The 25,777-nt window shown below is 39.3% G+C and overlaps 1 protein-coding gene across 3 annotated transcripts; it reads right to left on the reverse strand.

Annotated features, from left to right (window-relative positions):
• gramd1c (GRAM domain containing 1c) lies at positions 1-25,699 on the reverse strand. Of its 3 annotated transcripts, none has more exons than XM_041814050.1 (19): positions 25,592-25,699; positions 25,432-25,473; positions 21,699-21,810; positions 21,269-21,392; positions 17,910-18,010; positions 15,778-15,873; positions 15,609-15,689; positions 11,774-11,892; positions 11,543-11,693; positions 11,131-11,290; positions 10,915-11,058; positions 9,266-9,384; positions 9,014-9,156; positions 8,831-8,934; positions 6,884-7,054; positions 6,009-6,075; positions 5,729-5,848; positions 5,225-5,330; positions 1-631 (listed from the first exon to the last, which is right to left on the reverse strand). In XM_041814050.1, the coding sequence occupies exons 1-19, from the start codon at positions 25,624-25,626 to the stop codon at positions 563-565; spliced, it is 2,064 nt and encodes a 687-aa protein (XP_041669984.1). In that variant the 5' UTR covers positions 25,627-25,699; the 3' UTR covers positions 1-562. The 3 variants fall into 3 exon arrangements, with proteins under 3 accessions (XP_041669984.1, XP_041669983.1, XP_041669985.1); XM_041814049.1 differs by having other exon boundaries at positions 11,131-11,293; XM_041814051.1 differs by lacking the exons at positions 25,432-25,473; positions 25,592-25,699 and adding an exon at positions 24,756-24,964 and having other exon boundaries at positions 11,131-11,293.
• Between the last annotated feature and the right edge of the window lie 78 nt (positions 25,700-25,777).

Raw genomic sequence — 25,777 nt, forward strand, 5'->3', positions numbered from 1 at the left:
TTGTGTTACAGATTCTTATTTATTGGTAATAATAAAATCCATAAAGATATCTAAAAACCTAGCTTTACCTATGAGGCACTTGTGCAAAAAATTAAAATGTGCAAACATTTAAGTACAGAAAATAGTCCTTTTAAATAACAGTGATTCATTTCCCTTAACTAAAACAAAATAAAATTATTTACAGCAGCTTATTTGGTGAGGCAAGAGGCTCATCTGAATATAGAGAGGTACCTCAGGAGAGAGTTTTCTGAAATCAAATGTAGATATTTAAAAAAGTGAAAAAAAAAGAGTTAAGGGAGCTAATGATAGCACCCAGCAAAAATCTAAATCTGCGACCCCTTTTGCTCTGAGCCAGCAGCACTCAGTCCACAGCTTTAAAAACATCCTCACACCTGACGCCCGCCAAAGGCATTGGGATGTGTAACACCCAGCAACTGTTGGCATGTCAGGCGTCGTGAGATATCTACGTAGCAACTTCACTGGATACCAGAGATTTCCTTCGAGACGCTTCACTGCTCAGCTGGGGAGATGGGGGCACTCTTTGGTCGCCAGGTGTGAAGCGTCACTGTGGGGCTGTTGTGCGATTGGGCAAAGCGAAGTTCTGCTGCAACACCAGCAGAGAGCTGCGGAGCTGTGAGGAGAAGAGAAACTGACTCAGCACAAACACCTGCTTTAGGTTTATAAAGGTTTATGTAATAAATGTGAAAGGCAGAAGGAGTGAACATCAAACATTTTTTAAAGTCAGCTAAACATAAATTTCTGGACATCAAGACAAAAATTGATAATGTCAACAAAAATCAGCGTTGTTATCCTGATATAATGATAAATTAGTGTAGATCTCCAACACTAGAGAGCACTTTAAGTTTTCAAGGATAAATCTAATTTCACACACATCAGCACTCAAATATGCTGAGTTAAGAAAGACACAACATGTAGTTCTAAAGGATATTCTACAATGCTTTTATCAATTGAACATTTTATGCAATTAAAATCAGTACGAGATTTAAGCATGGTCAACTTGTATTTCAATCAAGATACTAGTTGGTCTTAAGGAATATTAATATGAACAAATGTGTAACGCTCAACTCCAAAACAATTATAACCACTGTGACACATGGGTATTTAAATGTATTTGAGAGATGTTTCATCATTTAGCAGTTTACGCTTTTACAACCACAATTCCTGTAAAGGTGGGGTGGTTTGCTTGTGATCTTCAGGCCCTCAGGCAGCACTGCACTAAAAAAAGGCATCATGCTGTACAGGAAGTCACTGCATGGGCTCAGGAACATTTTCAGAATCAATTCTTTGTGCCATCCACAGATGAAAGTTGGACTGACTGAGGCAAAATGAAAAACTGTTCTGTGGTCAGATGAACCAAAATTTTAAATTCTTTTTGGAAAGAATGGATGCCATGTCCTGCAAACTAAAGAGGAGACAGCCATCCAGCTTATCAGCACACTGCTCTAAAGCCTGCATCTCTGATGGCATGGGGTTGCATTAGTGCCTATGGCAAGGACAGCATACACATCTAAAAAGGCAATATCAATGCTAAAAAGTATATAGAGGTTTTAGAGCAACATATGCTCTCATCCAGACAATATCTCTTTCAGAAAAGGCCTTGCATATTTCAGCAAGACAATGCTAAACCACATACTGCATCCATCACAACTGCATGGCTTTGAGGTAGAGGAGTGCAGATGCTACAGCCCAGACGTTTCATCAACAACAAACATTTGGACCATCATAAAACAAAAAAAAATCCAGCAAAGACCCAGGACTGTTGAGCAGCTTAAATCCTGCATCAGACCAGGATGGGACAACATCCCTCCCCCAAAACTCCAGCAACCAGTCTCATCTATTCCAAGATATTTCAAGACTTGTTTAAAGAGGAGGAGATTCTACACAATGGTATAAATAACCCTGTTTTTTTGAGATTTGTTGCTGCCATCAAATTCAAAATGAGCTATTATTTTGAATAAATAATAAAATGTCTCACTTTCAATATATGATCCGTTGTTTATGTTCATGTATGAATAAAATACAGGTTTATGAGATTTGAAAATCATTGCATTCTGTTTTTTAAATTTAGATTTAGATTTTATCAGTTATACATTCCAGATTTCATTATTTTTTTTTACTTCATCTGGTGTGCATTCTTTCACAATTACAGCATGAAATACAGTGCTTAACAAATTTATTAGACCAGCTGTCATATTTATCTCAACGACCATCCAGCATCATGGAATGCTTTAATGCGGACTCTTTCATTTTCAGTGAGCTCTCCACGTTTTACCATTTTGAACAGGAATGAGGGATTTCAAACTGAATTCACCCAAATTTGAGCCGGCTCACTGGGCTTCTCTGAGAAGTCAGAAATTAATGAAGCATAACATTCAACCACTAAAACGAATTTTTCTGTTCAGGAATGCAAGCAAATAACTATAATTTGATATATTAATCAAGAAATATTAATGTGTTTTACTATTTTTTCAGTTTTTTTGTAAATCAGTAAATTTGAAAATTCATCTGATGACAGCTCTGTCTTAATTAATGATATAACCTGATGTATCTTTGCTACTATATCTCATGTCATTAAATCAGCTGGTTTGGGTTTCATTTGCATAAGAATTACATCCAATTTAGAAAATTACTTATTATTTCCAACTTATAGTCCAGAGTGCAAACACCTGAACATTTCACTTTGGCACCTCTTTCAACATCTCTACTTCTCTCTTAGACTTCTGTGTAAATGACCCTGCAATTTCATGCACTTACATGGACAAAAATTGGGCATTTTCATCAGCTGATTAGGGAAAACATTCATGAGCTTCCAGTCTACAAGGGCATTCATCAAATTAAGTATAAAGGGTTGAATTTGTCCCCCCAAAGCAGGGAAGCGTGGCTGGATTCAAGGCTTGCTGTAATTATTATTTTTTTTTTACATATACAAAACATGCTAATAAAATGAAGGTCATGACATATAGGCTCCCTGTACCCAGAAATAACAGAAATAATGTTTTGCGTTTAAGTAACATTACAAACATTTCAAGATCTGTTAGTAGATCTAACAGGTGTGGTACATCTTCTGATGGGTTTGACAAATAAAGAAGCAGATCGTCTGCATATGACGATTTTTGTTGTAAGTTGGACCTCTGGTTACAACCCCTTGCTGCAATTAATTTTTGACCAAATAATCCCAAATAAACCAAATGTATGTCATCAGTACAATTATTTCACTGCTCTTCTTTGAGTTGGAGCTTTCTTGATCTCAAGTTTTAGATATCAAACATGTTTAATATCTACAGGGCTAGATTGGGCCAGCTGTGATGGAATACCAGCAATAGCCAATAGCAAGTGGACTAAGAAGTGTCACCAACCGGATGTTATGTACTTTTACAGCCCATGGCAGCAAGCATAAACATAACTACACCTTCTTTATTTCTTTCTTTGATTTTTGTTTTTTGCTGCAAAATATACCACATGCAAGGACAGCCAGCCAATGACGTCTATTGTCCTGCATATTTGTTACTCCTCTGGAGTCATTTTTTGAACATGCAAGTTTCTGTTAGATCTAGTGTCTCTGGCTTCTCCCCTGTGAAATCATTGCTACAAATGTTAAGTCTCACAGTGGGTAGGTCGAGACCCAAAAGTGGGCCGCCAAGCTCTTTCCAGTTAGTCATGACTCACAAATGTGTGCCAGGAAAAAATGTGGAAAAAGTCTATGATGTACCAAAGCCCCGTGGATATACAGAATATCCATACATTATTTTAGGTTTTTAAAAGTCATTTTTGGTCCTTTTTCAAGGTTTAAACATATTTATGTCCATTTTCCCCGATAACAACGCCAGGTTTTTCAATGAGAAAATTCCTTAAGTTACCAAATCTCCATGCTATCTTGGGGTAATGAAGTCAAATAAAATGTATGGATGCACATCTCTCTGTAATGATGAGCAGCTTAAATTTGTTTGTCTTGTCTCTTTGTTCAATCATGTTTTGTTGCAAAGCAGATGGATTTGCCAGACTCCATCTCTGTCATCAGTCAAATCCATCTTGAAAAGCTCCACTCTACAATGTTTGTGCCAAATCAAGCACTGTTCGAGCCAATCAGTGTCATCTAAGGAGAATGAGGCAGTAACTATGGATGGAGTTTGATGTACTCAAAGTCGTTTGCAGTAGCTACCTCCAGTGCAGTGATTAGTTCGGATATAGTTAAAGCACTCCACTATTGGCAATCTGTGGCAGCAGTAACCTTTCAGCTCAAGAAAAGTGCATTAAAACATCATTTTTTTTGTCACTCTGATTGGCCTGTCATGAATGTGACGGACCGAACATTCCTCCAATCACCACTTTTTTAAAAAAGTTCTGCCCTTCCCAAATGCTTTTTATGGGAGCTTTCCCAGATGAATGTGAAATGTATTCATGCAATGGATATTTGAGACAGTCGATCTGGTGTGTCAGGTTAGTTCTGTTCTATTTAGGGTCCAAACCGAAAAATTTTTCATTAAATGAATGTAAAATGTGGGTCCTGATACCTAACCAGTTGAGAACAAGTAGTGTAGTGTTTGTGCATTCAGAGAATTCTACAGTTAAAAATCCTTTGAAGCTGTCAATTTATCTGGGATCGCCTCCATTTTTGAAATAGGTTAAGATTTGGGAATTGTAGCCAGCCTTAATGACTTTTTAGGACAGTTTAAGGAAACGATATTAGTAAATCAGGGCCCGCTGACATTATATCATATGCATAATGCCAATATTTTTACCCTTATTTCTTTCATGTAATACACTTAAGATGCTATTTTTAAATTAGTTTCTTTTCGGACAAAAACAACCAAGTGTACTGCAGTCTAAGTCTTTAAATCCTCTTGGGCTTAAGTGCCCAATTTAGAAATGCAGAAAGCCTTCTGGCTCCCCACCAGCAGTGAAGGTTCAGTGGTCTCTGCTTCACTTTGAGAGAGCTAAGGATCAACTGTTGTTGGAAAACACAGCACCAAATGACTGAACTTCTCCCCTAAATAGCCTGATTGTGAAACTATTCAGAGATGCATTTGCCCTGAATGCTTTTTTGCCTGATATGTTTTAATTAATTTGGCTAAATCAGAGGGTGAAAGCTTTATATTGCAACCACAAACACATTCACTTAATATGTGCACAGTCCATGATGATTTGCAACATACAGCTCAGTTCAATTAAGGCTTTTATCACAGTTTTGAATAGGCCATCCTACCTGCTCTAAAAGGTTGATGGAGTCCTGAAGAACAGTTTTCAGCAGCTGCATGTCCTCTATGCTCCTATATCCTGGTCCCTGTCTGGGACCATATTCAGGGGCCAAGCTGTCACAGAACAGGAAAATATTTCATTCTTACATTTAAGGGTTTATAATAAAGGCAGAAAAACACAGAGACAAAGTAAGACTGATGTAAGACGAGGACTAAGAGTGGAGGAGCACTGATGTAAGACTGTGTCACTTACATAACCCCATTTACTGAGGCTGACAAACAGGCAGTTTCAACATTGTGACTCATTCGAACAAGACTTCTCCTGAGCACTTTTTATGTGGGCAGCTTAAATGACAGACATAAAAAAGACTAGAAAACCAACCCCTTCCCCCTCTCCACCCACACCAAGACTTCTGCTTTCTCTGTGATTATTGCAGCAAAAGTAACAGTTGAAAGCAGATTTCAAAAAGGGCCAACAAATGTGCATTTTGCACAGGAGGAAGTTTTCTTACCTGGCTTCACTCCTCTCCCTCAGTCGATGCTTTGTGGTTAGGAACATACGGTGGGCTACGTCCTCCATCGCCCACAACTTGAAGAACAGACCCAGGTTCATCATCGTCAGGATCAACAATCTGAAAGAGACAGTTCACATGAGAGCATCCCAACACCAGATATTTCCACAAATCCTTTAACGTACTTTTTTCTATAATCAAGGCAGTCATTATTATGAGCAATTTCATGAAGATTATCCTTTTTAACAGTATTTTTATGCATTTTTTTCCAGACACTTACACAACGCTCATACCAGCGACTATTGTTGTGGTGCTCCACCTGTTTGGGCCTCGAATTTCCATGGGGCCTGAAAGATAAATGCAGAACACATGGATAAGTTGTAGAAGAAAACAGACAGCTTTTTACATTTTGCTTTAGATTGTAACATTTTATTCTGGTTAAAGATCAGCAGAAGCAGCCCTGATCAGCAGGCAGAGATCTGCGAGTTCACGCAGGAATACTAAGTCAACACTCAAATATTACCTTTTAGGGTTAATTTATCATCCTTTCCGGTATTATTCTGGTAATATTATTATTATTCATGATATTATTTCTTCCGCAATAGGGTGAGTACATTAGGAATTTAAAAGGTTAATATTTGCTTAATGGATCTGTGGTTTTATGTAAAATTCATTGGCTAAATGTCCTCAAAGGTTAACTTCTCCACATCAATGGTGCCGTTGTAGCTCTATGACCCATTGACCTCCCGGTGACCCCTTGCTCTTGCTGCAGGATGAGATGTAATGCTGATATAGTGATGATTTATGATCAAGAGTTCATGCATTGTGTTGCATTTTGAAAGAACCATGCAGACCTTGACAATTTGGTGGGTCCTACATACGATCTACTTTTCTAGTCCCCAAGACTGGTTTGAGTTTGATTTTATAAACTGACGAGGTCAAATCACCTCTATACAGGATAGCCCATGATACGATACATGACCCACCACTACAATAACATCACATAGTCAGAGCAATTCTGCGATACTTCAAATACTGCAAGACGTTCATATAATATATCTCAGTTTCTGATGAACCAAAAATATAAATGCTTTTAAAAAAGTAAAGTGCAGGATTAACGTAAAATCATTATAGAGAGTAGGCAATGTCATGTACCCATGTTTCCATCTCTGTGCTGCTCAGGATCCTGTCCATACTGTTTGTTGGGCTTCATATGCTCTGGCAGAGTCCGGCTGTAGGTCCGCCTCCTCCTCCGAAGCCCACTCATCTTCCCAGAGTCTCCACCTCCCTGGTTCATCTCGGCTTCCTCCTCCATCAGTTCAGCTTCTGTAAGAAGCAGGGATGTGTGCAATTAGTTGACTAAATGATTAAATGTTTGTACTCTTTCTAGGCGGCACCAGAATTACGAGTAATTAATAATGATCTTCTCCCTTCTTTCACTTCTACTCTGAAGCTTGAAGGATGAAATGGGCATAGCTAGCGTAGCAATGTTAGCCTTAGCTAAAGTGAGCCACCATTCATGTTTCTTCTTCTAAAACTGGTCTACACATGATTTAGCCCCGCATTAGGCCTCTGACCTTTTTTCTGTTTTTCTTTTTTAATGAATGAATGTAACCCACAATTTCCACAAACGACGACTGCTCCACACAATGAAGCGTCTAGTGAAGCAGGTCTAGAGCACTGTGCTGCGGCGGTGATCAGCGGGCAGAGATCATGGAAAAAATGCAAGTTCACGCAAGAATAGTATGTCAACAGCAGACTATGTTACCTCCTGGGGTAAATTTATCATCCATTCCAGTATGAGTCCATGATATTATCGCTTCCGCCATTGGGTGGGTACACTACCAAGTTAAAAGTTTATTGTCTGCTTAAAGGATCTGTGGTTTTGTGTACAATTCTTTGGCTCCTCGTCAGTGGCGATGTAGCTTTGTTACCCACTGACCTCCCGGTGACCCTTTTCTCTCAGTGCAGGATGAGACATAATGTCGATATAGTGATGATTTTGAGACATAATGTCGATATAGTGATGATTTATGATTGGGAGTCCGTGCATTGTGTTGTATTTTAAAAGAACCGGACATTCTACGCTTGTGACTTTCTAATTGGAGCTTTCTGAACAACGAGAATTGATGCGTTTTGGCAGTGGCCGGCCTGGAGCGTTGGCAGTGGGACAGCTCTAATAGATTAGAGAGCGAGCGATTTGCTCTGTAGTACGATTCGCTGGCGGATCGAGGCCCAGCTGCTGTATGTGGGATTGCAGGTTAGTCTGTAATTTTTGCATGTGGTTATCTCATGGATGTAACTGCTAGACTTTGTTTAAGAATAAAGTTGAATTTTTACAAAAATCCAAAACTGGAAAGTAGCTCTACCAACAAACTAAGACACTTCTGTTCTGACAGAGATGGCGTCTTACATCTGTCATATGCTCCCTCTCTCCACGAGAGAGACCATATGACAGCCATGGCTTATAGCCAGACTGTCTTGAAGTATTTTGATCTAGAACATGGATACAAGGTTGCATGAAGGCTGTGAAAGGTAAAACTGGTTTATGACCACTTGACCAGAGCAATATGCAAGCAGGACAGGCATGTGGAAGTTAACCTGCAAGGATGGCTTAGCCCTTTCAGTGCAAGCAATGCTACCTTTAGCCACACTCAGCAAAACAATTTAATATAGTTAACATTTCAGGCATTGTTTTAAGTCATGTAATATTAATTGTACTAAATAATTCTGGACATTTTCTTACCTTTAGATTGGTAGACCCGTCTGACTTAAAATTTGTGTTGATTTAAATTTAAAATTAGTCGCTGCCCAACATCCCTGTACAGGGTCAATACAATGTTGGTAATTACATTTTTGAAAGGTGATAACCTTTTCTTCTCAAACTGTGTGCACTTAAAGGGCAGCTCTGCTCATTATATTCCTCGTCCCCTTCCTTGTAAACACAGCTGTAACATGATTCACTGCTGCAAAAGCCTGATGTGTGTTGGAGGAAACCATTCATATCAGATGGGGGATAAAAATAAACCACGGGCGAAGGAATGGAGACAGGGAAGTGCTCTTTTCTGCCTCTGCAGTGTGTGAAGGAGGCTATCTACTAACCCAGCTGTCTGAAATTATCCTCGATGCCACTCCAGGAGTTTTTGGTGATGAAGGACTTGACCAGACCCCATGGTTGCTTCTTGTATTTAACATCAGTGTAGACCCTAACAGATGAGAGAAATTTAAACAGCAAGTTATGCAATGTTAAATATCAGCAGATGCACTGGTATAACAATGCCTCACCTGAGTCGGCACTTCCGCTTAGAGGTTCGTATGATGTAGTAGCGATTCTGAGTGTAGAAGTAATCGTGATAGGGGACGTCATGAGTGTACACCTCCGAGTCCACAAGGTAGTAATGACCGTCCCTGGATTCTTTGTACAGCGTCTGAAAGGTAATTGAAGTACAAATAAGCAGGGAGTTCTTAATCACACAAAAAACGTGTTTATCCAGCCATTCAGGCGTGCAAACAGCATGTACACGGATGTAAACACACCTGGTTCTCTGTCGCAGTGGAGAACTTTCCAATCAGCGGGTTGCTGATGGTAATTGTGTAGTTCAGATTCCTTTTCATGTTGCCTGAAGGATCTTTTTGCCAAGCAGTAAAGGTAGTGTCTGGGAACAGAGAAGAGAACATGAATTTGGGTCATAAAGCTTTTAGAAGTTAGAAAAAGGTTTAAAAAAGGTTCCAGGAATGGCTTTAAATGGACTTTATTTATTTAAAGCTCCACTGAAAAACTTTCATTTTGCAACAGCAAGTTAAGTTTTCTCTGACTTACTATGTCAGATTCATAACCTTGTTAAAACTCTCACAGGAACTTTAAATCCATAGATATACTGGCTTTTCAACTTGTATTATACATCCAACTGTGTCACAAACATCCTGGTAAATTTTCTTGCCTGTATACAAATTGTGTTACTAGAAGGTACCTCTAGAGCGCACCCTAGAGAGCTCAGGCTGTATACAAGTACTAAATGTGTGGGATGTAAACTATGCACATGGCAACAGTGCATAAAATGATGAATCTACCCTTAAAACTAACATAACAAGGAGGACACACCATCTGAATTTTCCGCACTCTTTTTCTCTGGTCTTTTCCTCTGTGCAAGAATGTTACATTCCTGGTGTTTTGCTCTAATTAGTGACCATGTTAACTTGTGACTTCCAGCGGAGTGCATTGGTAACTATAGTTACCACAGCTGCTGAAAATAGCTGTCCTCGCAAATACATCATTGTGTAGTTTTCCATTATAGTGTCATATAAAATCAAAACATGCAGAGGAAAAAAAACATTCCCTACAGCTATTAAAACATCTCCAAAAAAATTAGATTGAAACAATTCAATCATACATTTTTCTGAAACCCACTTTTCAGCTATTATTAGCAAATATAATGCATGTTAAACACATTTTTATTCGTCCATTCTTTCTGCTACAGGCATTTTGGGAGTGCACTTTACCTCAGTAGGTTTTTTCACTTACCACTACAGAGCATATCAGCATCAAACCCAGTGACAGACAACATGACTGCCAGACAAATGTTCGACCAAAATATTTCAATCACCCTCTAGTGGCTGGCTGCGATAAAGGGACTGATCTCACTGTTGGAGCCTAAAAATTACATGCATTTGAAAGAAAATTAAAAATATTTAAATAAAAATTCGTAACTTGACTTAAAGCTCCCAGCAGCGAGAAGCATGAAGTGCTCTAAAATCTCTTGTGGACCAACAGCAGCAGATGACATGGCACCCTGAAACATCACTGACTGTGGAAACTGAAAACACTGGACTTCAAGTACTTTGGATTGTGTGCCTCTCAGATCTTTCTCCAGACTCTGGGACCTTGATTTCCAAATCACATCCAACATTTACTTTCATCTTGAAACAGGACTTTACACCACTGACTAACGGTCTAGCTCTTTTTCTCCTTAGCCCAGGTGACATGCTTATGACATGACTCTTTGAATTATGAGAAAAAAGGGACTTTTGTGATATTCTAATATCTTTAGATGCACTAGTGCATCTTGCATCTATGTTGCCTAATTCAATGAGAATGTGCACAGGCTGCAAGCTGATCCAACACAGAGGATGCACAGCAGCCATATTAAAATCAAATCTATCTCTAGTCAAACAGATTTAATACTTACTGGTTATTTTCCTGATGTTCATGAACCTACGCATGAAGCTGGAGTCAGTGAAGAGCAGCTCAAACATCTTGGTGGCGCTGATGTGGAAGACTTTGTTTAAATAAAGTCGGCCCTGCACCTGAGGCAAACCCACACGCTCCTCCACTGATAAAAGAGGATGATATTCATAAGACGATTAAACAATAAAGAAAAATCTAAGCTTTCGAATTCACCTACCATCTTCAATGCTCTCTGAGCCACTTTGCTCAGACACGCCATTCTCATTGGCGTTGAGGTCGAGCGAAAGTGAGGAGTGTTTGGAAGACCGCTCTGGGGCCAGACGGTCCAGCGAAGGAGCGGGGCTGCGTCGCTGAGATGGGGTGCTGCGGGAGTCATCCTGCTGGAGGGTGACACAAAAAGATTTAGTTATAACCATGCGCCCCATGTACAGAGTTTGCTGTCATCAAAGCAGACAGCCTGGTTGGCTCCTTTCCTCCATGTTGTTCCCCACTCTCTCTACTCATTTCAAACATTATCCAATTTCTTATCTTCTAAATAAAGGCATAAAAACTCAACAATAACTCTAATAAAGAGGAGATAAGACTTTCATAGCCCAAACAACAAAGAAAACAATCTTTTTATATAATACCGCGCTGGTCTGTAAGCCAAACAGAGAGGGCAAGTCCTCCCCTTGAGGCGTTGAAGTCTCTAGAGGCCCGTGATCCACCCCAGGGAGGCGCATGGAGGGGGTCCGCTCCAGCTTTCCGAGACTATCATCACCACCAGGCCTCACAGTCAGGCTGCAGACAAACAGAAACGGCGGTTTCACATTACAGCAACCTGTGATCGTGTGAAACGAGGAGGGGAGAAATGTGCCTACCTGGTCTGCATGCTTGATTCTGCTGATATCTGTAAACTCTCCATCTCTTCATGGCTCAGACCCAGATCATAGCCATAATGCTGTTTGACCATCTGCCACAACTCCAAACTGGTCAGAGGCTGAAACACAAAAAGAGAACAAAGAGGAGGTTGATCAGTGGATTGAGCCATAAATAGGAGGATCTTTTCAGAAACATGTCCTGCAGATTTCTTGTCTTCTAAGGTCTCAGGGTTTGTAGATAGAAACAATCATGTGAACAGAGAGTACCTGCTGGTAACCTGGAGACATGTAGACAACACACAGTAATTCAGCCTTATCTCTATGGTTGACAAACAACCCACAAGCATTATTGTCTCTCTAGGTTAGTGCGATATTAATCTTTTAACCCTCACAGCTCCAGTGACTTTGAGCCCCCTTTACTGATCTTGTCCAGAACATTTATGTTCTGTTTTCAAAGGGTGATTTTAGGATCAGACCTTTAAGGGGGATCAGCTTTTGTAAATTTTCTCCTTTATCCTCCTGTTAAACCACTCATTTCATGAAAAAACAAGAAACAATTTCCCACTACCATACCACAAATCTACTCTAATTCTAATACCATAGTTCTGTAAATATATCAACTGTTAAGGATGCAGATGATATTTCTATGCTGTCTACTCAACAAGTCCATTAAGAAAAAGAGCCTGAAAAATAAATATTAAGCCAAAACCTCGGTCCTACCCCCTCAAAAAAGTTACTTTTGCACGATCACCTTCGAGGCTTTTCTTTAAAAGAAAGGAATGAACATAAAACTATCTCATAAAATTTAGCGTTTTGCACATTAAAGTATAAATCTAAATTATTTGCAACATTTTTAGAAAATTTTAAAAAATCTGGTTGGTAATATTCTCCCATTATACTTATTTGAGAGATAGTGGGTTGAATTTTAGGGATGTTCCAGCACTTCTAAAATGGGTGTATTAAGCATTTGCAGTGGAACGATTCTGCTTCTTCAGTGTGCTTTTAAATCATCTTGTTTGACACCTACCCTGCAGGAGCACAAGTGACATAAATTACAGGGAAAAAAAAGGTCACTGATGGTCTCTTTTTCTTTTTTAGGTCATAAAGAGGAATCACTTAATATGAGCCTCTTTATGACTAGTCAAAAATCCCTAACAGGAGCTTTAAACTTTGAACATTTCAGCTCTGAAATTTCACCAAAAACAATGTTATCTTAGGTAGGATTACTTCTTAAGAAAAAATAACACATTGTAGGCAGGTGCACACAAGTATGAGTCGTTTTTTTTCATAAAAGGAAGTTACACGAGCAACTTGATCCTTTTCAACATAAAAATGACAGAAACTTTTCAAATCATCCCAGGACTGTTAACTTACAAAAGTCAAATAAGACATTTAAGACGTATGGCGCAACATATGTTGTTGATCGTATCTAATACCGAGAGAGAGCTCAAGTTTCACTCGCACAGACTTCACTTACTTGTCAGCGGACATTTCCCCGCAGCTGTGAGCTTTGACTGACCGTCCAACAGTGATCTGTAACCTGGACGCACCGCGCGCTCACATTCAGGAAGTCCTGGATCTGAGATCAGCGGTTGCGTAAAGACGCGCCGCCCAGATTTCCACCGCGATAAAGGTAGCCTAAATAAAAGCTCGCTCTGACCGTCGAAAGTCCGGTTCACCCGAAGGGGAAAGTCGTTTTCTTTGACGTGATTCCGTTAAGAGTTTGAGCCCAGACCAGAGCGGAGCGTCAAGTGCGCTCTGAGCGGTTAGAGGCAAAATGTAAATGAGCCCTCGTGGCCACACCTGCAGGGGTCAATGAACTTTAAACGGTGATGTTTTTATTCAGGTGTTTGTGCTCCAGATCCCAGCAGACTCACACTCCCCGTGGGTAGGCTGCCATAATGCCTGTCTATAAGAAGAGTCTAGCACCTATGGAAGCTCATTTCCACGTGAAAGCTTAGCATTGATGAAAAAACATCAAGGTCATAATCACGAGACAACACGCCGGAAATAATAGATCTAATTATTATATTCAAAAAGCCAAAATCATGATATGGAGCGTCGAAATATGCAATGAAAGTCCAACTGATGTGTAATGTCATAATGAGTTTAGACAGTTTAAACGTTTAAACTCATAATTTTGACCATACTTATGACCTTAAAACTCATATAAACTTTTTATTTCATAACTTAGTTTTTATCTCAAAACTATTTGTTTCATCTCTTCATTTTATTTATTTTTTAACAAACCTTTTATCCCAAAAATTCGGACTTCCTCTCATAATCTTCACTTTGTCACTCATAATTTGACTGTCTCTCTACATTATGACTTTTCAACTTTTAATCTCAGCTTCTATCTCAAAATTTCAATCTCATAACTTTTTCCATTCAATAATCCATCAAAATGAGCATAACACTGGTGGTCACAAATGGGGGCTCATTAAAAAATCACAGCAAAAGTGTCCTCTTGCATGCCCCTATGGCAGATCATCATGATAAAGATCTCTTGGGACTTTCACAGTGAGCAAAATTGTCTAAGTGCCCGGTTTGGTGACCTCCATTTGAACAAAGTGGATCTTAAGTGCCTTCTAAATAGACAAAATTTTACAAAGTGCCCTCAAGAAAGAAAAAAGTACCACAAAAGAGCCCTAAAAATACAGGAAATTATACAAAGTGCCCTCTTAGGTGTCCTTACAGTGGACAAAATTTGACAAATTACCTCATAAGTGTCCTCTGACAAAGTGCCCTCTTATGTGCGCTCAGAAATGTCACACGGACGCATTTCGACTCATGGTCTTTTCAGCGCTAAGGAAGACCACGACCATAGTTTAGTATTGGGAGGGTGCTCTTTTTTTCGCTTTTTAAGAGCAAAGCTGACCCATGCGCAGATGTAGTTGATGAGCCCTGCATTAAAAAGACGAACTTTAACTACAGTAAGTGCCCTTCCAGTGGACAAAAAGTGCTAAAGTGCCCTCCAGGGTTGTCTCCAGTGGGCAGGGCTTCTTCTCAGTTGATAAAACTGTATTTCTTAAAGAAGAGAATGCAATGAAGTGCTATAAGCTCCATAAGGTGCATTGTCATGGACGTCCTCCCTTGCATATCTTTGAGAAAGAAATGGTTCGGAACTGCTCATTCGTTTTTTTACAGTAGGTATAATCATGATAAAAACATGAATTCTTAACCAGGATTTCTAACAGTGTCACTATGATTGAAAATATAAATGACTGCTTTTTAAATCATGATGCCTCACTGCACACAGTGGGTGCCCTTTTTTATTATTTTTGCCCCTGCCTCTCAAACATCCTGAGTCTGCCACTGACATGTAAAGAAATTGACCACTGAAAGACTCACATTTACTAAATAAATAAGGCGGACAAACATGTATGTAAATTATTCTCTCCTCAGTATGTGGTACAATAAACAAAAGATTGAGTCTGTCAGACTCCTACGCAAAAACCTGCTGATCCGCCCAGTTCAGATCTTTACCCTACATGCACCAGCAGAAACAGACTCTGATAACCTCAGAGGAAGACGGTCTGTGGCCGGGCCAGTATGATGTGTACTCTAGACCGATTAGATAAGTGCTGCGGGACAGGGTAAAGTCACACAGCCACTTCAGTCGCAGCAGTAAAGTTATGACGACTGCTAATGATAGGTATTTGTGATACAGGGAAATGTGTGTCTTGTGGACATGTTTTTTCCTTCGACACATGTCACTAAGGTATGACTCTATTGTTGAACATGCATACAAACGCAGCATGAAGATTATCCTGATACGTCCCTGTAGTTGGGGACTTTAATAAGAAAACAGCAGGGGAAAGAAACAGGGCCTCACCTTGTCCAACAGTGTGTTCTGCCACATGCGGAAAACTCCGAGGTAACTTTTCTCTCTTGCCGAGAAGGATGTGAAAAAAAACTGAAGGTTCAGATATAAAGAGATGAACTGAAATTAGTAGGTTTAATAATATGTTAAGCATCATCTGCTTCCTTGTAAAACTACAAACCTTGTCTGTGCTTGTGCAGACCTGGATGGCGTTGGGAATAAGCCGAGCTGTTTTCTCTCTGGTCATAGTAACTATGTCCTTCAGTGTCAGGATAATCTAGGATTAAAAAGGGGAAAGGTTTAAATAGTAAAATAGACGATACCATTACAGTGGAAGCCAGAAGCAGATATACATCCACTTATCTAATTTACTCCATGCTCCTATGATGGTTAGTAATCGTGGTTTTTACGGTAGGATTTTGACTTTCTTTATCTCAAGATGACAAAGCTTGTTTCTTCATGATAACAGGATAATACAATTGCGATTTATAAAGCCAAACAATTATCTCATCACTGAGATAGGCTGGACTATGATATGCCCACACTAAAGCCTGGGACACAATAAAAGATTTTCAAAATCTCAACCAATTTTGAAACTGTGAGGGACCCATGTGATGACAAATAATAGCAGTTTTGTTCCAATAGGGTGCAGCATGCAATGACATGAACGACACAGCACAGTGCACACTAACCTCCAATTTCCACATACAGCGACCATGCTGCGAATCATACAGCAGAGCACATCGCTCCCTCTCTAGTCTATCAGAGCTGTTCCACTGCCCATGCTCCAGTCCGACAGCGGCTTGTCCCTGGAGTGCCACTCCGCGTGGAGCCCTGACCTCAACCCCATTGATCACTTTTGGGATGAACTGGAACGGGGATTGTGAGCCAGGCCTTCTCATCCAACTACAGTGCCTGATTTCATAAATGACCGACAGACTGAATGGGCACAAATTCCCTCAGAAACACTCCAAAATCTTGTGGAAAGCCTTCCAAGAAGAGTGGAGCCGCAAAAGGGGGGGGGGGCAACTCCATGTTAAAGTACATGTATTTGAATACAGTGTCATCACAGTCCCTGTTGGGGTAATGGTCAGGTGGCCAGATATTTTTGTCCATATAGTGTGTTTGTTTTGAAAGGGGATTCTGATCCAAAATCGCCCTGATTATCCTCAAGTGTGTACCCACTTAATGAGCTGTCTGTGTCCACTCTATTCACGTTTTTCCCTACCAGTAACGTCCACAACCACAGCCTCCCTCAGTAGTGACCAAATCTGATTTAAATAGCTCTTTATCATTTATATTTCCTTTATTTAAGGACATATCACCAAGAAAGAAGATGTAACAGGGTGCTGTTCTGGCATTAGCAGCAACTCTAAACCTGGAAATAGTTCCCTTGAGAAAGGCAAGCCTGGTTAGTTTCTCCTCTTAAATCATTGGTGACCAGGCAGATATTGTCTTGATTTGGATTGGTTGAGAGAAGTGACGTCAGTGATTATGTTTAGGAGTAAAACTTTTTTAATGATAGAGAGTGTAGGATCAAAAACCAGCTGAAGCTGAGGGCTTTTGCACTCTGAGTACTGAGAACAGTGAAAACTGAAGTGCTGGTGTGGAGAAACAGAGCCTTGCCAGTGCAAAAATAAATATGAATTTCAGTAGATGGGGTCAACGGGTAAGTTGAGCCTATTGATATGTGTGGTTTTTGCTTTTGTGATTCTTTGGATACAAAAAAAAAGTAAATCTGTGAAAACTACTGTAAAACAAAACAAGGTAAATAAAAACATGCATGGATACTTAGGGCTTCCATACATTACATCAGCATTTAGTCTCAAGAGTTATTGTGTGATGACATAATGAGTCCTACTTGGGAAAAGAGGTGTGAATGCTCACAGCAGCATAATGGTCTACTGAGGCTCCACTCATGCATCATGTCTGATTCTCTCTGAAATTGGTGCACAAGATTGCAAACCTGAATTTCTAACCTTTGTTTGCATGGAATTGACATATTTTTTTATTGCCTGGGATGTTTATTGTTATTTTTTAGATCAAAATATCATTTTTATTGTGTTTATTTGAAATAGAAAAACTGAACTCAGAACACATCATTGTTTTTTTTTAAATCTCAGGATCTTTTTTTCCAGTTCTGCTCTCTATTTGGATTAATTGCAGTGTAAATGCATTGCACCCATCCCTATCAAAATGTTTCATTTTAACTAAGAATGAAACACTACATAAATTATTAACTGACATTATTTATCTGCAGTAACATGAGTGCTCATATTGACTGTTCTCCCTCCTGTTTCTGTACGTTATTACCTTGGTACCCCGGAACACGTTGCTATAGAAACAGAGCCAGTTTTCTGAGAGGTAGAGGCGTCCCTGAAGGAGGATGTCCCGCTGGAGTGCACAGGGGTAGTCTGAAGACAAATATGGAGCAGAAAATCATAATTACAAATGAGTTTGCTTCTGTCACACTACAGTACCGCTCAGCAAAACACAGATGTTGAGATTCTCCTTTTTTATTGTTTGGTCTGCCACAATGTTCAGCCTTTTATTTTGTGTTCTAGATACCAGAAAATTATCCTGTTATCCTACTTTGATGAGATATATTGATTCTGGTTGTTATAAAACCGTGTTGTTTAGAAAAAGGCTGATTATTTAAATCTTGGTCAAAACCATGGACAGCCATGATGGCCTGGATGAATGAGAACCTACATAGACAAAAAGGCTGATTGTCTGCACATCAGGTAGAGACAAGGCAGTTCAAGACAAGCAGTAAGTATGACTCCATTTTCAAAAAAAGGTGGGACACTGTGTAAATGTAGCTAAAACAGAATGCACTGATTTGCAAATCTTATAAACCAATGTTTTATTCACAATATAACATATTAGCTAATTTTGCATTTAATGGCAGCAATACATCTTGTCTCAAAAAAGCAAGGATAGGACCATTTTTACTATTGTAACATTCCCTCTTTTATTAACAGCCTGTTCATGTTTGAACATTTTGGAGACCAGATTCTGGAGTTTGGGGGAGGAATGTTTCCCAGCACCAAATGTTTTTTGATTGGTGTAAGATCTGGACTGTAGTCAGCCCAGTTCAGCACCTGAACTCTTCCACTAGCCACACTGTCATGATGGATGTAGTGTGTGGTTTAGCATCGTCTTGCTGAAAAATGTTAGGCCTTCCCTGAAACAAATGTCTGGATGAGAGCATATGTTGCTCTAAAACCTCTATATACTTTCTGCATTGATATTGCCTTTCCAGATGTGCAAGCTTCCCATGCCATAGGCACTAATGCAACCCCATACCACCAGAGATTCAGGCTCTTGAACTGTGCGCTGATAACAAGCTGAATAGTTCCTGTCCTCCTAAGTTTGTAGAACATAGTGTCCCTGGTTTCCAACAAGAATTTCAAGCTTTGATTCATCTGATCACAGAACAGTTTTCCAATTCGCTTAAGTCAACTTTAAATGCCTTTTGGACAAGGGATGATTGGGATGTTTCTGGATTGTGCTCACATACAGCTTCTTCTTTGTGTGATACAGCTTTAATTTACATTTGCAGATGACACAGTGAACTGTATTATCAGGCAGTGGTGTCTGGAAGTATTCCTGAGCCCATAGAAGAAGAATCATGCCTTTAACACAGTGCCGCTGTAGAGTCCAAAGATCACGAGCATCCAGTACTGACTTTTAGCCTCGTCCTTTGCCCTCAAAGATTTCTCCACATTCTCTGAATCTTTTGATACTTCGTGCTGTAAATGGTGGGAAATTCAAAATGGAACATTTTTCTGAAATTCTTATTCTTATACACCATCTTCGCAGATTGGTAAACCTCTGCCCATCTTTTCTTCTGAGAGACTGTGCATCTCTAAAATGCTCCTTTTAAACCCAGTCATGTTACTGAACTATTATAAATTAACCTAATTAGTTGCAACATGCTCCTCCAGCTGTTTTCTAATTAGTCCCACTTTTGTTGCTCCATCCCTACTATTTTGAGATGTGTTGCTGTCATTATATTGAAAATGAGCTCATGTTTTTCATAAAATGGTAAAATGCCTCAGTTTCAACATCTGATATATTGTGTAATGTTAATTGTGGAGAAAATATGAGTTTATGAGATTTGCACATAATTTCATTCTGTTTCTATTTACATTTTGCCTCCACTTTTTTGGAATTGTGCTTTATGTCTGAATGCTTTGTGTGGATGCACATAGTGTTGTACTCAAGACCACACTATCTGAGACCAGGACTTGCCCAAGACCAGAGTGCACAGAGACCAAGACAAGACCAAGACTTTCAGGGGTCGAGACCGAGTCAAGACTGAGACAAGACAGAGACCATAAAAATCAATTAAAAAATACATGACAAGGTTGAACAGTGAAAGAGCATTCTCTCTTTAATTTTAGTTTTCTTGTTAATAAATTTGACGGATAAAAACAAGGTGTCTGTAACTCTTTCGAAGCACAACATGCAAAAATCTCAAATCTTAAAAAACTTGTTCAACTAACTTGTAAAAAAAAAATCCTTGTGTGTATTTAATAGCCACTGACAAGTCCAGAATTATGTTAAATATGTGAAAATGAGATGTTTATCTAGATTTATCATGTGAGTGAGGCCTAAAGTAAGTGTTGAGAGGTATTTAAGACTAGAAATAAGATGGACTGATGTCTGAGTTTTTTCAGGTGTAGCTATTTGTTGTTTTAGCAAGTGCTTCTCCTTATTATCACATTAATGAAGTCGAAGAATAGCAGATCAGTGCTGGTCTCAACCAGTCTTGATGAAAAATCCAGAGTCCAGCCAGTCCGAGACCCAGTAAGACCAAGTCATTCAAAATGTGGTCTTGAGACCGGTCTCAACACCAAGACGGTTCTCGAGTACTACAGCACTAGATTCACCTAAATGCATATCAAAAATGGTCTCAAATCAGATAGCTCTGGCTGAAGGTGGTCTGGGATGTCTTCATCTGGATTTGATTGGTTGTGTAGACCCCTTTGTAACCTGTTGTCTTGAACTGAGTTGTCATTTCAATTAAAGGTCACATATTTTACCCCTTTAAGACAAGTTTATATTGGTCTTGGAGGTCCCCAAAACATGCCTGTGAAGTTTTTTGCTGAAAAAAACTCTCCAGTATTGGATTTTTGCATGTCTAAAAAAAATTCTCTGTTTCAGCCTTGCTCAGAAAGAGCTGTTTCTTTGTCTGTGACTTTAATTGTTACTTAGCTGTCTGACTCCACCCCTGACCACGCCCCTCTCTGGAAATGGATGTGGCTTAATGGGGAAAATCTGAGAACGGCATGTTTCAGCACACATTTGGGGGTGGGGGGGTCTGATTCTTTAGGGGATTGTGGACAGGCCAGGACACATATTTTTGCTAAAGTGTATTTTACATAATGTGTGACCTGATCTATTTAATAAATAGTATATCACTCTCCTTAAAAGCATGTTCATTGATAACATGAGGAAGAAAAGCTGTTCAAGAGACACTGCCAGCCTTTTAGCTTGTGGCTAGCTCATCCACATTCATTCGTATTGCAAGCAGTGAACACAGCATGCTGGGACACCAAGCCACAGCAAGAAAGCCATGGAAATAATGTATGAGGAAAAATATTAAATTGTGTCACAGCAAAGCTTATCAGCACATAATAATAGTATACAAGCTTATAACTCACCCACTATTAGTCTCTCTGACTCTGGCAGTTCTTTAAACAGCTTCTTGAATTCATCAAACCTCTGTTTGTAGGTTGGGAGGGGAGTTTGTGGAGCTGCGAGACACTGCCCCTGAGGGTCAGACATCTGATGGAGGACAAGGGATTATTACTGATTTACTTGTTTCAGTTTTTGCAAAGATACAGGACATTCATTTTGTCATAAACATCCAAAGTAGGGAAGTTGTGCATATTTGAATATTTAGAAATATTCCTGCAAATGATGAGCAATTTTATAGGCCTGTTTGACTGATGTGAGGTGAAAGACGGTGTGATGAGTCAAATTCTCGAGTGAGCACTGAGCACTCAGACATTTCCATACAGAGCCGTGCATGTTATATTCAGAGCTTTGATAGCTTCATGTAAATGAGAGTGAACTGTAATTATTATTTACCTCGTCTTCATCAGAGCTCCACCTGTCCTCCACCAGCGACGCTGACTCATCTGTGATGTCATCACTGCCCACCAGTGACCGGTACGACACCTGGTCCATCTGCTCTGCTCTGCTGCTCACAGAGAAAGATGAGCTTCAGTAACAAAGCAGCAGATTTATACTGAACACTTTTCAGATTCTACAGCTGTGTCCAAAAAGCATCGCCTCTCTTCACGTTATGCAAAGAATGGAGCCTGGTTCACTAAGGAGCCTTAAGTGTTGAATATGAGGTACATGTCTAAGCGTACGTTACAAGCCTAAGACTATTTTCAATATTAAAACATGTGTTTTGAATCCCAGCTATCCCAGATGGCTTTATTAATAGAAAAGAGACGCAGTGTTTCCCACACATGGACTAAACTCAGGTAGGCCTGACCTGATCAGATTTAGAGCCACCCAAGTATATTTGTCAAACTAATCTTTCTTTTTCTTTTTATTGTCTATATATAATCACCGTTCTTGAACAAAAGAGAGGCATCCACTAGTATGCCCCTCCAGCACATGCCTCATTTAAGAAGTGATGTCTCATGTTATAAATTAAGCCTTAAAGTCATTGCTTTAACATTTTCTGATGCTGCTTACTGCTGATATCATCTTGTGCGTCTCATGCGACCTTATGCATTCACACAAGCAGCTAAGCTGCAATGTTGATGGACTATTGAGTCAAACATTTTAAGAGGCTGGTGATGCGTCTTTCTACAACATACTGCTGATGAATACCAACAAAAGAGCAGAAACACATGAAAAATAAACCTACAAAGTAAGGCAGGGTGTGCTGACCATCTCACAATGCTCAAGATGATTTTTAAAAATGTGACCGTTAACTAGGACTGCTTTTAGCTGAATGGGAAACAGGAAAGGGCCTTTTCACCAAGGGCCTGAAAATCACTACTAGCCCTGCTAAAATGAGTGTCTACAAAAAAAGCTTTGTTGGTCCTTTGGAAAAGCTCTTGTGAGAAATATTAAGTTTGTGTTGATTTTTCGCCCCATCACCAGCTGTGTCCAAAAGGGGACTTGGCATTGCCCCTCTTTTTTTCAGATCTTGTCCTGATGGGCATTACAGCTCTTTTTAGTGATCTGGATCATTTGGCTCTGCTCAGCAAGGAGATTTAGGCTTTAGGCTAACAAACAGCTCTTCATATTTGGTACTAGTTTGGCTTCTTTAGATCAGCCAAATTTACAAATATTATTACATATGATTCATTTGGATGTTGGTATTTTACTTCAATCATGCTTAATTGTGTTTAAATAAATGAAAAACATGATTACTTAATCAATTACCTGATTAGTTTTAAACTCAGCCTTGTTTTCGAATAGAAATTAGTTTTCACCAAAAATGTTTGCAACCTCCTAAAGGTCCTGTTTCTACAGAAAGTACAGCACTGGATCAGTTTGAGCAGATGTTTTGGCAGTTTGTTGGCCAGTTGTTGGGGATCTTAAGAGAGAAATGTTGTCAGTCACACCGAGAGAGAGGGGAGGTAGAGTCATCGGCTGTTTTCGAATTTGCCTACTATACTAGCAGTGCGTACTGATTTGCCCAAAATGTAGTATGCAGTATGCAAACAAATGGGAAAGTTGCAGTATGCCAAAAATACCTGGATGATGTACTGATTCGGGAAAATTTAACAGTATGCATCGGACCAGTCTGCTTTGCCTACTGTTACCCACAATGCAAAGTGCTGGTTTCAGAGTTCATAACAGCTAAGAGTGGCGGAACTTTCACTGGAGCGACTGATGGTTACAAAAAGTGCTGTTACCTTTTATCTTTACCTTTTTAACATGTACTATAGTGAAATAAGTTGTAATAGGGTCACTGTTGTTTTTGTTTTGCCGTTAGGGCTTGTAACGGCCGGAACGGTGCTGTCAAGTGTCTCCTTTTACTGCACTATACATGCTTAGCTAAAAACAGCGGCTATAAAAATCCAGAAAAAACAAATCAAAATGCTTCCCAGATTCTTTCTGTATGTAAATGGATGGAAAACACTGCAGTGTTGTTTAATATTGACCATGGTATGACGTACTTCTGTATACCAGAAACCAGCTAAACCGGGCCAAGCATACGACACAATAATGCCCAGCTGGCAGTCATAGTGCATACTACTGTTGAATGCAGTACGCAGTGCGCAATACATACTGCATACTGCATTTGGCAGGAATATGCAATAGGCCAATTCGAAAACAGCCTCAATTCTTGTTTTTTGATGATGGACCACAAGGACTTAAGACCAAGCATGAACAAAATTTCCACTAAAAGTTCAGAATTCCTTGGAAATGTTCCCTTTCAAAATCCACAAAAAATCCCTTAAATTTTAAAGAAAAAAAATCTGAATATTTCTACAAAATACATATATACATAAACTTACATTACGTAACATACCATGAAATTTATGGAAAATTCTCCCAAACATCAAAACGAATTGTCTGAAATTTTCATGGAAATTGCTCAAAATTTCAAAGGACACTCCAACCCCCTATCAAATTCCCAAAAATCTACAACTAAATTTCCTAAATATCCATGCAAATACCTTAAAAAAGAAAAATCAACTGGAATTCATAGAGAAAATTCAAAACAGATTCTAAAAAAGTGCAAACGTATACTAAAAGAATTACATAAAAATGTGAGATTTCCAAATAAATTCCCCCAAAACATCCAAACAAATTTCTTAAATTCAAATGCAAATACAATAGATTAATATTAGATTGACAAAAAAGTTTTTACCAAATTCCAATAAAACTCTCCAAAATATAGAAACATATCCTCCAAATTTCCATAAAACACTCCAAAATGTCAAAGCTTATTCTCTAAAGTGTCCATGAAAATTTGATAAATTCTCCCAACATTTAAAGCAAATTACTTTAAAAAAATCAATGGTCATTCCGGACAACTACTTAGAAAATTCTGATAGGAGAAAATATATTTAAAAAACGCTGTAGGAAATGTAATGTCCACACATGTTCATCATGGTTTTAGGAGATTGAACCCAACACTGGTATTGGTATCGCTGCATCCCTTAGTACCCATGATTACGTTGATCACTGCCTCTGACCCTCTTTTCAGCACTTCCTGGCATTAGAAATAACTCGATATCAATCACTAAATCGAATCACTGATGTCTTCTTCGGTCATATAGACACATATCTGTTCATTTCAGTCCGTTCCATAATAAGCAACGATAAACTTCTCACTGTTGGTGAAAAAAAACCAAGATCTACTCCTGAGGGGTAAACTCCAGTGGAGCAGCCACGCAGGTGAAGACAATTAAAGTGTAATAGAACTGGTTCGACCGAGATGAGGAAGAGTATTAATGCCAATCAACAGAAACTTTTACGAACAAGCGGCTGACTTTCTTGTTTAATGGCCAAGGATGCATTTGTGACAAAAAAGTTGCATTTGTGACAGGAAGTTTTACTGAAGTGTTCAAATTTACGCAAAACAGTGAGGTAATACCAGCATACAGACGTCAAACAGCCTGTGTGGAGTTAGATTAAGCTGGCTGATAGATTCAGTCGACACTGATATCAGGTCTTATCTCACAAAATCAAGATGAGAAATTGTTATAATCGGATTTGTTAAACATGCGCCCAAACATTTTACGCACGGCGCCAAGAGCGCACAAGTGTCCATGCATGTATTTTTAAACTTGTCTGAACATGTGGCTGATCAAAACCAAACTGGTACTGTCAGCTAGCTTACCTGAGGCGTAGAGGACCCAGGATCTCAGCTCTTGTGTGCGACCTAGTTAAGAAAAAAAAACACTTTTTGGTGCCACTCTGATCTGACGCGCTGCTGAGGAGTATAATGTGCTCGTGCGTCTTTGTTGCGGGTAAGTTTCATCCCGGCCAAGGTAACATACCTTAAGGGAGTTGTCATCTCATTGGTGACGCTCATTGGCGTTCACATTAGCAGCTAAGGACTGCTAAATGACCTCTCCCTTCAGAGTTCTCCTGAGGACGAGCTGGTTCTGCTTTCTTTAATGGAGTTTAATTTGTTTTTCAGCAGCTGAGAAATACACTCAAAGTACAAAACTCTTTTTATTTAC

Source organism: Cheilinus undulatus, linkage group 19, assembly GCF_018320785.1.
Source record: "Cheilinus undulatus linkage group 19, ASM1832078v1, whole genome shotgun sequence".
Taxonomy (NCBI): Eukaryota; Metazoa; Chordata; class Actinopteri; order Labriformes; family Labridae; genus Cheilinus; species Cheilinus undulatus.

Coding starts and splice junctions, on each gene's coding strand:
- gramd1c (XM_041814049.1), bottom strand. CDS start 25,626: ATGAGCGTCACCAATGAGATGACAACTCCCTTAAG. Junction 15,874..17,909: donor ACGTGTTCCGGGGTACCAAG/GTAATAACGTAC, acceptor TTTTAATCCTAG/ATTATCCTGACACTGAAGGA. Junction 15,690..15,777: donor TCTGCACAAGCACAGACAAG/GTTTGTAGTTTT, acceptor CTGAACCTTCAG/TTTTTTTTCACATCCTTCTC.